The sequence below is a fragment of the Alligator sinensis genome, unplaced genomic scaffold (assembly GCF_000455745.1).
Source record: "Alligator sinensis unplaced genomic scaffold, ASM45574v1 scaffold368_1, whole genome shotgun sequence".
In the NCBI taxonomy this organism is placed as follows: Eukaryota; Metazoa; Chordata; order Crocodylia; family Alligatoridae; genus Alligator; species Alligator sinensis.
In genome coordinates, this window is record NW_005842025.1 from 1,527,972 (window position 1) to 1,542,696 (window position 14,725).

General features: G+C 45.3%; 1 protein-coding gene across 7 annotated transcripts in view; it reads right to left on the reverse strand.

Moving 5' to 3' along the window:
• Nucleotides 1-4,322: 4,322 nt before the first annotated feature.
• TOX2 (TOX high mobility group box family member 2) overlaps nt 4,323-14,725 on the reverse strand; it is a 381,887-nt gene continuing 371,484 nt past the window's right edge. For all 7 annotated transcript variants that reach the window (XM_006022250.3, XM_014519289.2, XM_014519287.2 and 4 more), the window contains one exon: nt 4,323-5,368. In XM_006022250.3, the coding sequence (XP_006022312.2) occupies nt 5,332-5,368 (37 nt within the window). In that variant the 3' untranslated portion in view covers nt 4,323-5,331. The remainder of the gene's footprint in view (nt 5,369-14,725) is intronic.

The following is a 14,725-nucleotide window of genomic DNA, read 5'->3' on the forward strand; positions in this document are numbered from 1 at the left end:
ATGAACTAGTTGGTAGTGATTTAGCCCAGGGGTTTTGAAAGGGTAAAAGATGATTGGAGGGCTTGGGATTCCCTTTTCTCACCAATCAGGCCCCAGAGACTCACCCTCCATGTCTCCTGATTGGCCCCTTGGGTCACCTGGAGGGGGATAAAAGGGGCAGTGCTGCTGACTGAAGGGAGACCAGTGAGGGACCACAAGGAAGGAGTTTCAAATAGCTGGCGAGAGCTGGGCCAGCGGGGCAGGAGCAGTTGCCCCAGAAAAGCCTGAAGGAGTGGGACCTACAGGCAGCAGTTGGACCCTCAGCAGCGCGGCGTGCGGCCAGCAGTAGAGGCTCCCTGCTGGGCTCTAGGATCCCTACGAGAGGGTGTGGCCAGCGGGAGAGGTTCCCCAGCTCCAGCAAGGATCTGAGCAGTGACCTGAGAGGTTCCCAGCTCTGCTTCCAGCTCCCCCAGTAAGAGGCCAGGAAGCTTGATGTGAGGCAGGGGCTCCACGAAGGTCAAGACCCCTAGCACAGTAGAACAACATAAGCCCTGATGGCTGTGTGGTAGTGTCTTTGTCTACCATGTGGGTGATCCGAATTCAAGTTCCCAGTGGGATCACTTAGGTTGAGTGAAGTGACAGGGAGAAAGTCTTGTTGCAGTGGAAAGAGGTCACTGTGTTTTCCCTGCCCCTCCAGGTACCTAGGCCCTATATTTCTTATTATTTGACATTTTGTATTTTCTACCTTTTATATTTCACCAACCAGTATTGTATGTTATGCTGTTTGTGCTTTATATTTTGTCAACCCTATCTTTTGTCAACTGGATGAATATGCCTATGATTGTAAGTGTCTAACCTTTATTGAATCCTGCCCCCTCAGGGCCTTGTAGCGTCCCCTATACCCCCTGGTTTATACCTGTTATGTTCCCGCTACTGTTTTTTCATTAAAAGGTATATGGATAAGCCCCACTGGTGATCTGATACTGCTCTATAGGGGAAGGAGGGTCTCTATACCTCCCACAGTGCTTGTGCACCTGCTCTGATCCCTTCAATTGGAGAGGGGGTACAACTTGGAGTACCGCCTGGGTTACACAAGGACTAAATAAATGCACAGTAACTGGAGTTACTTCACAGTAGCACCAGCAAATGCCTTTTAAATGACACTACTGTGCAATACCCTGACATCTGCTGGGAGGAGCGGTCAGCCAAATCCAACCGTTCACGTAGGTTCTTAACCTGCACACAGAACCTTCACATAATGCAGGAGTTATACGGTCCCACTAGGGGGAATGCCCTACTGGACTTGGTGTTGGCTATGGGGGATGACCTGGTAGGGGAGCTGGAGATTCGTGGTTACCTTGGGGACAGTGACCACCAACCAATCAAATTCACCATACGGTGTACAGTGGGTAAGATTACTAGTACGGTGGAAGTGATTGACTTTAAGGAAGCTAACTTCAGTGTGCTCAGGAGTTTAGTCAATGACACACTGCAGGATAGGAGTATTGGTGAGATGGGAGTCCAGGAAGGGTGGTCATTCCTGAAGGAAGCGATCCTTCGGGCACTATGGGAAACGATCCCAGTGTGAGGGAAAGGGAGGGAAAGGGGCCAAAAAACTTCCTTGGCTAAACAGAGAAATCCAGGGGAGCCTAAGGGCAGAAAAGAAGGTATATAGGAGGTGGAAGCAGGGGGAAGCTACCAAGGAGGAACATACCTACTTAGCCCGCACTTGCAGGGAGGCAGTTAAAAAGGCCAAAGCAACTATGGAGCTGAGGCTGGCAACACAAATTAAAGACAAAAAAAAGTCTTTTTTAGGTCTGTAGGGAGCAAGGAAGGTGCAGGGCAGCATAGGACCCCTACTGAATTAGCACGCTCCAGCAGACTTGATTACTCGAGTCTGCTTCAATGCGTTGTAATTACAGTGCATTGGAGCAGCACCCCTGAATGTCTACAGGCACTAGGGCTGTGTGAGGCTTCGGACCGTGCTTCAGATCCAAAGAAGATTCGGACACTTCGGATGCTGAAGCAGCATGTCGAAATCGAAGCGCTGGCTTCTTTAAGCTTTCTGAAGTCATTCAGAGCTTCTGAACTGCTTTGGAAAAGCTTTGGAGCCGCTTTGGTTCTTGAAAACATCAGTTCCCCCCAACCCCCTACACCTATCTTCCTGAAACCTGGCAGGCTTTGTGGCCTCTGCCAGGGCCACCTACCCTGCAGTTTTCACCCCCCTGTGGTGTAACACATACACGTGACATGAATTTTGCTTTCAAGAATTTGGGGTGCAGTTTTACCCTAAACCCCTACACCTATCTTCTTGAATCTTGGCAGACCTCATGCTCTCAGCAGTGGCTACAACCCCTGCAAGTTTCATTCAAATCAGACAAAAAACAACAAAGTTATAGATATTTCATTGATTCCCCATTATACCCTAAGGCCAGATCTCTGAAGCGGCTCCAAAGCTTTGGAGCATCTTCTGCTGAATCAAAGCAGGAAACTGATCCAGAGCTCTGGATTAGATCACTGGCATCCAAAGTGGCTGGGTCCAAAACTGAATTGAATAGCTGCCTATTCGCACAGGCCTAACAGGCAGCCCTTGCTTTTCTGGTTTTCTTTGGAATGTGGCTGCTTTATTTCACAACAGAGGGCACGTTTACCCAAGATACCTTACTAGAGATTAGAAAAAAATGCTGCCCAGTAAGCATCTCTGTCTATATGTTCAAATGCTTACTGCATAGTAATTTGCTCTAATCATGAGTAAATTTGCTACTTGTAAATACAAGCAGCAAATATACTCATGATTACTTACTGCATCATGTGGCATTTGCACTTGTAGACACACCCAGAATTCTTATGTTTGTTATGGATTATAGACATGGCCGGGCCAACTATTCAGACTATTCTTAAATGGAGCCATTGTAATATTAAACACAATCAATCATCACCCTTGCTTAGCTGTCCTGCCACTCTGACCCATTTTGTGGTTGCACCCCAATTTGGAAGTTTGTTCTTGAAAACCTTGCATCTCTGCAGGAATGTATGAAGATCCATCAAGTGGAAAGACACTGTGGTTTTTCAACCTCAGCTCTGGTCTGTATCCACCGCACACCCCGCCCCTTCTGCCCTTCCTTGGTGCCTCTGGGCCCAGTGGGGCAGTCCAGCAGTGTATAGAGAGAGTAGGCAGACACAGTAGGGGCCACAGGGTAGGGGGAGGCCCAGGCAGCGGCCCTGGAAATCCTGTGATGGTGGCAGAGGTCACTGTGGTAAGCACAGGGCTGGGGACTGTGGCAGTGGCTGGTGCAGCCACACTCCGCAGCTGAGAGTAGAGTCTGCCAGCAGCCAGCTTCCGCATCCACACAGGCAGTGGCAGAACCCTGTGCTCACAGACCAGATCCACCTGCAGCTGCTCCACCCTGGAGCAGTGGCTTCTCCATCAGCAAGCTGTCCCTGACCACACAGCAGCGTGCTAGCTCTCATTATGCTGCACGTGAATCAGGTGCATGGAGCAGGGTGCTTCTGGAGCCATAGGGCTGGAGACTGGGGTTTGCTGAAGCCCAGTCAGGTCTGAGGGCTCTTTGGGGATGGCCTCACTCTTCCCTGCTACCCAGGGCTAGGCAGGGGAGGGGAGGGTACTGGGTCCAGCACTGGACTCAGTGCTGATCAGGAAAGGTACCCCAGACCACTGTTCCTGGACTGGGGGGCTGGAGGCTGGAGGCAATAGAAAAGCTGCAGCTCCAATCCCAGGGCCACTCCACTAAACAGCCATGTGTGTGAAAGCCCACAGAACAGGAAGGTGGATGACGGGACCACTGTATCCTGGGATATTGGAGGACTTCAACTTGAGTGGCACATCTATGGGGAAGGGTGACACACGAATGGAACAGGAGCTGGGTTGTATGGATCAGAGATAATCCTGACCTTGAGTGGCATAACTTTGAGCTGCAAAACAAGTGCTTTAAACCACTTAAAGGTGTTAATGTGTGGACAATTTGGGGGTTAAGAGCTCCAGAAGCTGCCCAAAATTAATGTGTAACAGGCCCTAAAACTGCTTTGCATTTTCACGCTTTGTTTCCTTTTAGCTGAGTTTGTTTTTCTGGAAATAAGCTACAGACAGGGTCAGACCAATAGCTCAGCTCATTCTGAAGTGAATCCTTGTCACACTGGTCATAATTTAGTCCTATATTGAAGTCAAATAGTACTGTGTGTAAAGTAAAACCTTTGCCAGAGTGAGTCAATGTGGCATTGGTCTTTATGAGTACATATCGGTGCTGCCCGCAAAATAAAGGAAGAGACTGGTTTATTTCTACTTTTCATATATTTTATTATAAAGAAAGGTAAAATAAGCATTATGAACTGAGTGTGCAGGTGCTGAGAAAACAGCACCATTGAAAAAATAACCCCCCCCCCAAAATGCACCTTATGATAAGCTGTAATTATGCTTTCTAATTCTTCATAAATAGACAAAATCATTGTCAGCAATTTTAAATAGATGGACATATGGCTGAAAAAAATAATAATGCCATACAACATAGATATAAATTGTCCATTTCTTGCTGTACAAATAATAGAAACAAGTTTGGCAGGCTTTGTTGTTGTTTTGTTTTTATACACATCTCCCTTCTATGTATAACTAAAAAATGTGCTACAATTAATATAAAATGCTTTTACTATAAAGTAAACTACTAATTTTTTTCACAAAAAAATCTTAAAGATGTCTTTAGCACAGTTCTAAAACACTTAGTAAACTACTTACAACTATCCATCAAATTATATTTGTCATTATCTTTTTCACATTTTCCTTCTTGTATTTTGCCAGTTGCTCTGTCCACCCACATACCTAGGAATAATTTTACTTTTTTATTTTATTTTACTTTTTTTTGTCAGACATCCAAGGCCTTTGCATGTACAATATTCACACAAATTTCACATTTTTTTTGCACAAAGTTTAGTGCTGTTAGCAAGTCAAGAGTGCATCCTCCTATTGAGCTGGCCTAACGTTTCAGGACACCAGATCCTTGGCCTATGCTGCAACTAAAAGCAGTTCACTAGGAAAAGAGTCCATAGCTAAGCTGATGGCAAGCAGAAAAACTGTGTCCTTATACATTTTTGTTTGTTTTGTTTTTGTACTTTTTTTCTTTTTCATGATTTATGAGGCTTGGGCTTCCACAAAAAGGAGACTTTAGAGTTAAAATAATGAAAGAAAACTGCTCTTAGAGCCTGGAAATGAAGCCAGCAACGAGGTGCATTAGATCAACTCTCTTGCCTATCTGACTTGCTTGATGTCCCTCTAGGTGGTCCATGTTCAAGACCCTCTTAAGTGTCCTTCATTTGACGCTTATTTAAAAGTGATGTCAGGTTTTAGGTGAGGTAGAGTGACTTATCCCTTGGCAGCATGCTGCAGTGGAAACAAAAGACAGAGGTACAATAGATGGGCAACAAAGCAATTCTTAAATAAACAGCTGTGGAGGAAGGGGCACTGCGGGGAAAAGCCAAAGAAATGAGCCATTATGCAGATGGTAGCCATGGCTTCTGGGTAGGTTTACAATTTTTACAAAGCAGTTTTTAATGTGAGCTGTTAAGTGCACTAGGTGGCTTGGTGTGGTGGGGGAAGGGCAACATTAAGGTTTGATGTAAGAAACAAGAAGGCAATTAAAAAAGCAGTGACACCTTTCATTCTTAATGAACTTTAACAGTAAACCTTGCTAACCCTCAAGCACAAGACCAATGCCAGTGCCAACATCTGCTTTTAAAAGGGACTCTGCTATGGCAGAGAAAATGAACATGTGCCATTTCACCTTTTTATCATTTTTCTCCCTCTCCAGTTTTCATACAAGTTTTTCTCCAAGCAAGTACTTTATTTCATAGATTTCATAGACATTAGGGCTGGAAGGGACCTCGGAAGATCATTGAGTCCAGCCCCCTGCCCAAAGGGCAGGAAGTCAGCTGGGTTCATAGGATCCCAGCAAGTTGAGCATCCAGTTTGCTCTTGAAGGTGTTCAATGTAGGCGCTTGAACCACCTCCGGTGGCAGGCTGTTCCAGACCTTGGGGGCTCGGACAGTAAAGAAATTCTTCCTTATGTCCAGCCTGAAACGGTCTTGTAGTAGTTTATGACCATTCGACCTAGTCGTCATCCCTTGGGGCGCTCTGGTGAACAAACGTTCCCCCAGATACTGGTGGTCACCCCTGATAAACTTATAAGTGGCCATCAGATCACCCCTGAGCCTGCGCTTTTCCAGGCTAAAGAGCCCCAGGGCTCTCAGCCTGTCATCGTAGGGTCTGCTTCCCTGACCTCTGATCATGCACGTGGCTCTTCTCTGGACTCTCTCAAGCTTCTCCACATCGTTTTTGAATTGTGGAGCCCAAAACTGGACGCAGTACTCCAGCTGCGGCCTCACTAAGGCCGAGTACAAGGGGAGAATGACGTCCCGGGATTTGCTTGAGAAGCATCTATGGATGCAAGCCAGCGTTTTGGTCACTTTACTAGCCGCAGCATTGCACTGCACGCTCATGTTCATCTTGTGGTCAATGATGACCCCCAAGTCTCTTTCTTGCATAGTGCTAGCCAACATAGCACTGCCAAGCCTATAAGGATGCTGCGGGTTTTTCTTCCCAAGGTAGAGAACCTTGCATTTATCGGCGTTGAACACCATCAGATTCTCGTCCGCCCACTTGCTGAGCCTGTCCAGGTCAGCCTGGATCACCTGCCTGTCTTCTGTTGTGGATGCTTTTCCCCAAAGTTTGGTGTCATCAGCGAACTTGGCCAGTCCGCTTCTGACTCCAGTGTCCACATCATTAATGAAGATGTTGAACAGTATGGGTCCAAGGACAGAGCCTTGGGGGACCCCACTGGTCACAGGACACCACGATGAGTGACTTCCATCAATTACTACCCTCTGGGTCTGACCCCGGAGCCAGTTTTCCAGCCAGTGGATCAAAGTTAGTTTCTAATGTGTATATGTGTGTGTGTGTGTGTCTGTGTGTGTAAGAGAGCAAACAAAAGAAAGCACTCTGGGTGCCTAATGCCCATGGCAGAAAAACCTGATACTACATCTTTTCCTGAGGCGTGACCACTGCTTTCAGGTCCTGGTTTATGATATGGTGTACAAGGAAGTGCAGCCTTAGTATTGACTCTATCTTGCTCTTTCAGAGCATGAAAGGAGCAGTCTCAGCACTACATAGGGAGCAGGAATAGACTTCTCACGTAATGCTAGGCAGGTCTATTACCAGTATTTCCAGGCCCCACATATATTTAACAGACCTCCCTCTCATGGCTGTCCAGACATCAGTTTTAAAAGGCATACCAGAGAAGGGGCTGGATAGTGGCTCCTTGTGATGGGGTGGTTAGAGTGCTGTGTGGGGAAATGAGAGAGATAGGTGTGTTGGTGGGAAGGCTGAGATACCAAGACCTCCAATGTCTCAGCTGAGTACTCTAGCCACTGAGCTGTTTAGTGGAAAACATGGGAGAAGCACTCTCGCTCACCTCTCCCCCTTCTTAGTCTACATGGCTATGTAGCCATCCACATGTGCAGGGCTACATATCCAGAGATAGAATAAATAGAACAAGTACCCAAAATACCCTGAATACAACCAAAAAATTACCATGTGGATTAGGAAAGCATAGAATGCCACATTTACCAGCCACATTTACATTGCTATGGTATAAGACAAATGAAAGAGGTGTCTCAGATCCATTGTCCAAAGTCAGACAAATAAAATACTACAGTGCCCCAAAAAAAACCATACAAACTTTGGAAGGTAAACTAACGGTTGCAAGAAAATGACATAACTCTGGGAGATTTTGGCGCATGTAATTATTAGTTAGAATAACAGAGAAAAAGGAATATAAACATCAGGGCTAGGGACAGAAATTGCACATCAACTGGTAGAAGTGATCAGAAACCGGTTCAAATCTGTAACACAACAGAAGTTTAGTTCAGATAAACCACTTTCAAAATGTCTGAAACTGGTTTAAGATAAACCTGGATGGATGCAATATCAGACTTAACTGATTTACGTTAAATAAGTTTACTGAAATTCTGTCTTAGATCACCTTGATTCAAGTTACCTCACAGTCCCCCAGCATCCCAGGATGCTTTGTACCTCTCCCGCAAGCCACCCCTCCGCCCCCTTGCAGGGTGTGCAGACTAGCCTTGGCCCAAGCTGTCTGCTCCAGCTGAGCAGGGAGCCAGACTTTAGCACCCCCGAGCTTCTAGCTTGAGTCACGGCAGGCATGCGGCTGCATTTCTGGAATCAAAAGTGAATGTCTGTTCACTTACTTATTGGTTCAATCTATACAGCTTAGATTAACCTGCAAAGACTGAATGAATTCAGCCTTGGGCTTTTGACTGTCTGTACTTAGCCGAAAAAACACCAGATTGATACACTTTGCTAATTTGAACATTTTATAATCTGCACTTAAAATGTAGAGTCTTTCCCAGCTGCTTGCAGCAAAAATCCAATACCAATGGCCAGGAGTGAAGTACTCTTGTCCTAAAACGTCATTAATTTTACACAATACAGTGAAGAACACTTCCCAGTATATTACAAAGTATTACCATAAATTCAATGCAAACTCAATGCATTTATTATGTTTTATCTTTTAATTGTTATGGTCACTGATTCAGCAAATTCAGTTTTGGGATAGGTCTCTATCATTAGTATCACTTAACAAGATATTCTTCATTTGGATACACCAAGTATATACAAATCTGCAGGTCTGGGTGATCACTGCTTAAATCACAATAATTAGTTATGTGGATCATGATGGTTTGGACATGTGACCATATATCTGAGAACTAGACAGATACCGCATAACTGGAATCAAAACACGTACCAAAGTTTAAAGGGGGAAACTCATGAATACTGGCAATCACCTTCTAGTAAAATCAGTTCCTACTAAAAGAATGCACCAAATACAAAATGGAAAGCTAGAGTATTGAGACTCAAGATGTGGCTTTGGAGCTTAATGTGCCTTTAAGCTTACACAGCAACTCTTGCTGAGCACCTGGATCTGATCAAAATCTCTGGCTATGCATGAGACCAAGATGAGCTGAGAGTCCAAAAGCACTTCCCAGTTCTATGAAACTGCAGGGGCTCCAAAAAGGGAGAATAAATGGAATAAAGAGGGAAACCTCCCCTGTTCTCTCCTAGTAAACCCAAGGGGAAAGTAGGAGGGGAGAAAACTTACTGAAACACAGGAAATATGAATCTGAAAAGTAAGGCAGGACTGCCTGTTTCCAAAGGGTTGTTGGTATAATCCTAGCTAATCCTGAGTCATAACACCACAAAACATTCATTTTCTTACCAGCCAATTGCTGATTTCATTCTTCAGATTGTTGCTTTAATTACATTTATATTGTGCAAAATCTTGAGGCTGAAATGAGCAATTACATATTCTAGAGATTTCTTGACTATTGTGCTGATGAATCAAAACCAATACCACATGGATTATTTTTATTACAGAGCATGCATTGTAGGATTCTGTCAAAGCAAAGTCAATTTATTCAGCTGCCCACACCAAAGAATAGAAATGACGGGAGAAAATTGGGGACAAGTTGCGTCCATCTTAAATTTCAGTGGGGTGTGTTAGTTATTGTAAGAAATAGAGGTATATATATATATACTAAGGCTGTGAGAAGCTTCAGGTGCTGATTTGATTCAGAGGAGATTTGGCCTGATTCAGTGGCCAAACCTCTGACTCCGAATCGAATCAGGGGACCAATAAAAAGCATGAGGCGGGGGGGGCAGTGGGGATCGCCCCCACCTGGCACCACCTGCTGAGTTGGGGATTCTTTCCCCCAAGTGCTGGGAGCTGGGGTGGGCGGGGCAGCCATTGCTGGGCTGAGAAAATGGGCAGGGGGATGGGCCTGGGTGATTTGGCCAAATTGATTTGGGACAGTGATTCCAATCACCGAATCGAATCACTGTCCCCTGAATTGGCCGAATCCGAAGCAAATACTAGCTGCTTTGCACAGGCCTAATATATACCTATATAGATGAATGGAGTTTTATACTCAGTGAAACATACAGGGGCAAGCATTCAAAGTTAAGCAAAATAGGAACTCATCCAAACATGGCTTGTACCATACAACCTTCACTGTACCCCTATTGGAGGTTCTGTACCATACACCTTGGCAACAAATACCAGGGATCAGCATATGCATGGGGTGCAAGGTCATTTTTGTGGACACTATTACTCCTGACAAACTGTGCTGTAATGTAATGAGAACTTGGCTCTAAAACATGACAAGACAACTTTGAAATGTTGGCTTCCAGCAGAATGAATCTTTCTGTACTGGGAGGCTTCCTCTTTGCTTGGCAGAGATTTTTTCTGCACATAGAGCACCTCTGCTGTAGTGGAAAGACAGGAGGCACAGTCCACAAACTACTATAACTATAAACTACTAAAATTGCTATCTGGCAGTTTATGCATAATCTGCCTGGTTTTAATATGAATCTGATATAAACCCGTGAAATTTGATATTTTCACTGTGACAAAGGCATGAAATGCATAAGCTTTGATCACGAATCACATGAGGCCTTGTGCTTATAATACAGCATTTTGTTAGGCTGTTAAAGAGATTGTTTTAGGTAAAAACAAAGATCATGCTGGCCTTATTACATTAATGCTTCACTGGCTACTAGAGTCTCCCTAGGATTCTGCATAATACAATTTTTATCAAATTAGCTATATCAGGATACATGGAGAGGCACAATGGAGGGACTTCCATCTCTACCCAACCCTCAGAGTTCTCTGAATGAGGTCTGGTTTCCGGTAGTATTTCACCAAAGATAAATGTAGAGATTTATAAAACAAACTCCAGTGAAGTCCTGTGTTAACTGCTTGGATGACACTCAGGAGAGCCTTGATGCTGATATTCCCAAAGGGCACCATTTTCTTCACTCCTGAGGTTCCATACATAATGTAACAGCTGGACCCCACACCAGTGTGGCCTCCTAGGAGAGCAACAATTAACTTTGGAAGTTTCTGTGCTACTCAGATCCGCAAAGGATTAGCAGTGGGAATCAACTGTTTTCAGAATGCCAGCTTGATTGTGCCAGAAGACCATGTTGTGAAACCCTTTCTGCCAGGTAGAAGGCACATGGCATATGATGCTGGTAGAATTGAAGTCTCAGGCACTGAGAATGTAAAGATTCTGTTGCTGTGGTTGGATTTTGGATCTTTTTGCTTGGCTCGAAGGGGAGAAGACTGTTTTGCTTTGTTTTTTGTTTACACTTGTGTTGGGTGTCTGTGGCTCACATTTTGAAAACTGGCCAGTGATTTTGCATGTGTTAAACCTGAATGATGGAAATGTGAAGTTTTGGATCTGATATTCATAAAAGCCATAGACTGGTAGGGGGTGCACATGCCCCCCTGATGGGGCTGGTGCCCCCTCAATGGTTGACACTGATGCTGTTGGTAAGCCATCAGTGGGTGCCCCCAACCCCCAGATTCAGGAGGCACCAGTCACTCATGAAAAGAGCTTATAGATTCATAGTTTCATAGATGTTAGGGTCGGAAGGGACCTCAATAGATCATCAAGTCCGACCCCCTGCATAGGCAGGAAAGAGCGCTGGGGTTAGATGACCCCAGCTAGATGCCTATCTAACCTCCTCTTGAAGACCCTCTGGTTAGGGGAGAGCTACACCTCCCTTGGGAGTCCATTCCAGACTTTGGCCACTCTAACAGTGAAGAAGTTCTTCCTAATGTCCAGTCTAAATCTGCTCTCTGCTAGCTTATGGCCATTATTTCTTGTAACCCCCAGGGGCGCCTTGGTGAGTAAAACCTCACTAATTCCCTTCTGTGCCCCCATGATGAACTTATAGGCAGCCACAAGGTCGCCTCTCAACCTTCTCTTGCGGAGGCTGAAGAGGTCCAGGTGCCCTAGTCTCTCCTCATAGGGCTTGGCCTGCAAGCCAATAACCATATGAGTGGCCCTTCTCTGGACCCTCTCCAGGTTCTCCACATCCCTCTTGAAGTGCGGCGCCCAAAATTGCACGCAGTATTCCAACTGCGGTCTGGCCAGCGCCCGATAGAGGGGAAGTATCACCTCCTTGGTTCTGTTCGTCATGCATCTGCTGATGCACGATAAAGTGCCATTAGCTTTTCTGATGACTTCATCACACTGACGACTCATGTTCATCTTGGAGTCCACTAGGACTCCAAGATCCCTTTCCGCTTCCGTGTCTCCAAGCAGGTCATTTTCTAGGCAGTAGGTATGCTGGACATTTTTCCTCCCTAGGCGCAGCACTTTGCATTTCTCCTTGTTGAATTGCATTCTGTTGTTTTCTGCCCATATGTCCAACCTGTCCAGGTCTGCTTGTAGTTGTTCCCTGCCCTCTGGTGTGTCCACTTCTCCCCACGAGTTGAGGATCTACAACTCTAGCTAAAGTCAGTGCACTCTCCAGGGGATCAGCATGTCCAGAAATGAAGCCCAAAGGTCCAATTTTTATTCAGATTGTCAGCTTTTAAGGATAGGATGCTTTGTTCTGTTTTTATCCAGTGCCTAGATCATTGGGAGCTGTTCCAGGAGCAAGGCCTCTTGGCACTGCTGTAGTACTGATATTGAATAACTAATACCAGTAATACACATTCTCGAAACGAATATCTTCATGGTGGCTTCATGTTTACTTTGAAAAATCAGGACCTTTTAATTTATTTTGATACCTAGAACGTAGATGTGTAGGTTTCAGTATGCTGGCCTTAACAGGATGAGGGAAGCAGTTTCTCTTTTTTCACTGTTGTCACAACCCAAAGGGTGTGATTTTTGTTTTTGTGTGCTTCGGCACTGCTAAATTGTTCCCGCTAAATTGCAGCTTCTTTGCACGGTGGAGTTTTCTGCTGCAAAAGAGAACCCCGGTGCAAGGGAGAATTTCCCGCCAATTTGAAGCTTTCTTTGCAGGGTGCGTTTCTTTGTTGCAGCACAGAAATGCTTGTTGCAAAGAGTTCCCACCATTTGTATGCTAATTCGAGTCCCATTATTGGCCAGTTCTAAATTATTCACACGTGGCGGCTAGTGATTGGCTTGCTAGCCGTATAAAAGGCTTGAGTGGTTTCCGCTCAAGTTGGAGGACTCCACGAACACCGGGAGGAGGAGACTTCACACTGTGCGAAGATCTCTAAGTGCTGCGGATCCTTACGGACCCAATGCATTTCAAGCAGGCAATGGAGGTCTGATCAACCTCTAGCCTCTCCCCGTCGTCGATCGCAGCCTAGACGTATCCCTTCCTGCGCGCAAAAGAACCGGACCCACGGAGCCTAGCAAACCTCGTGTGAGTCCTAGACGACCGACCTCAGAGCTCTTCTACCCGGGTTCGAGTCCTGCAGGTTTATCTTCCCGTCGCCGAAAACCCCTTGCGACGTACCCTCGTGCCCTGCAGGTTCGAGTTTTGTTTTGTTGTCTGTCTGTAACCGCAACTCAAGCAAGTTTTCCAGCCTACACCACTGCCATCTCGGTGTAAGTAAACAATCTTTTAAACTACCGCTAAGCGTTTGTGCCTAATTCCAGCTCGACGGCCTTCCCTCTCCGACCCGGCGTGCCCGGGCTGCTGGCCACAGCCTGCGTGCAGCACGGAAAAGGGCTCGGGTCGCTCCCGGCCCGCACAACTCTGTTTGTACAGATAGCAAGAAGGTCCCCTCAAGGTTTCCTTGGAGATCCTACAATAATCCATGTAGCTGAATTCTCTCAAGTAGACAGAATTCTGGAGAGCATTCTACTGGCTCAGCAGATTATTTACCCCCCCAAAATAAAATTTACGTATTATCTGTGCCCATTCCTCTGATTATTAGTACATTGCTGGCACAGATGAGTTCTTTATTTTGAAAGGGCTCTAAGTGTGCTATTACCTGTTGTGAAAGCATTCTGTTCCAGTACAGCACTGTACATCAGTTAAATCAAAACAGCACTCAGAAAACTGCCATCCTTCCCCCTCTGTACTTGCTGTCTGAGTGGACTGCATGTACATCTTACAGGGTACACGTAGGGCGCTTGTCCATGTTACAGCTCTCCTGTTATCATGTTATACTTTTCCCATGTCCACATGACAAAAATCGCCATTAGGCTAGTTAAATAGCGCCTATGTATCCACATTGTCAGCTGATTTTATTATTTAAGATTGTTTTTGTCATGGTAATTTAAAACACCTCCAACATGTTTTATTTTTAGCTCCTGAATTTTTTCCATGAGGGTTTTTTTGTAGTTTTAAATTTTCAACGTGGATCTGACTCATGCCTGAAAACATGATTTTTCCCTGCTATGCAACTGTTACAGCACCAGGTGCCACTTGGATTCACTCGATAATCCATGGAAATCCATTGAATCTCTACTGTAATACTTCAACAAGACTCCAGGTGCTAATCTTGTAAATTTTTACCGGTGATTTATTTCAAGGTTCAGATTAATGAAAAATAGAACTTTTTTGGATTCCAAAAAAAGTGTGCCTCGTGTTCACATGCACTTAGTGGCAAAGATCAAATTGTTATGGGTCAGGCAATCCAAGACTCAGGTTAATTAAAATTACTTTTTGTTGGACTGGGTTTTTGGTTTGGCAGAGCTGGGGGGGCAGGTCAGGAGTGAGGAGGCTGGGAGGATAGGGGTAACCCCGGTGGTTAATGTAACCCAGGTGGTACTCAGATGAGATACCCCCTCTCCAATTAAAGGGATTTAGCATATGTTAGTGAGCTATGGGAGGGGGTAGCCACCGATGGGGGAGCAGCTCTCCTCCTATCCCCTACAGCTGAGACCAGTTGGA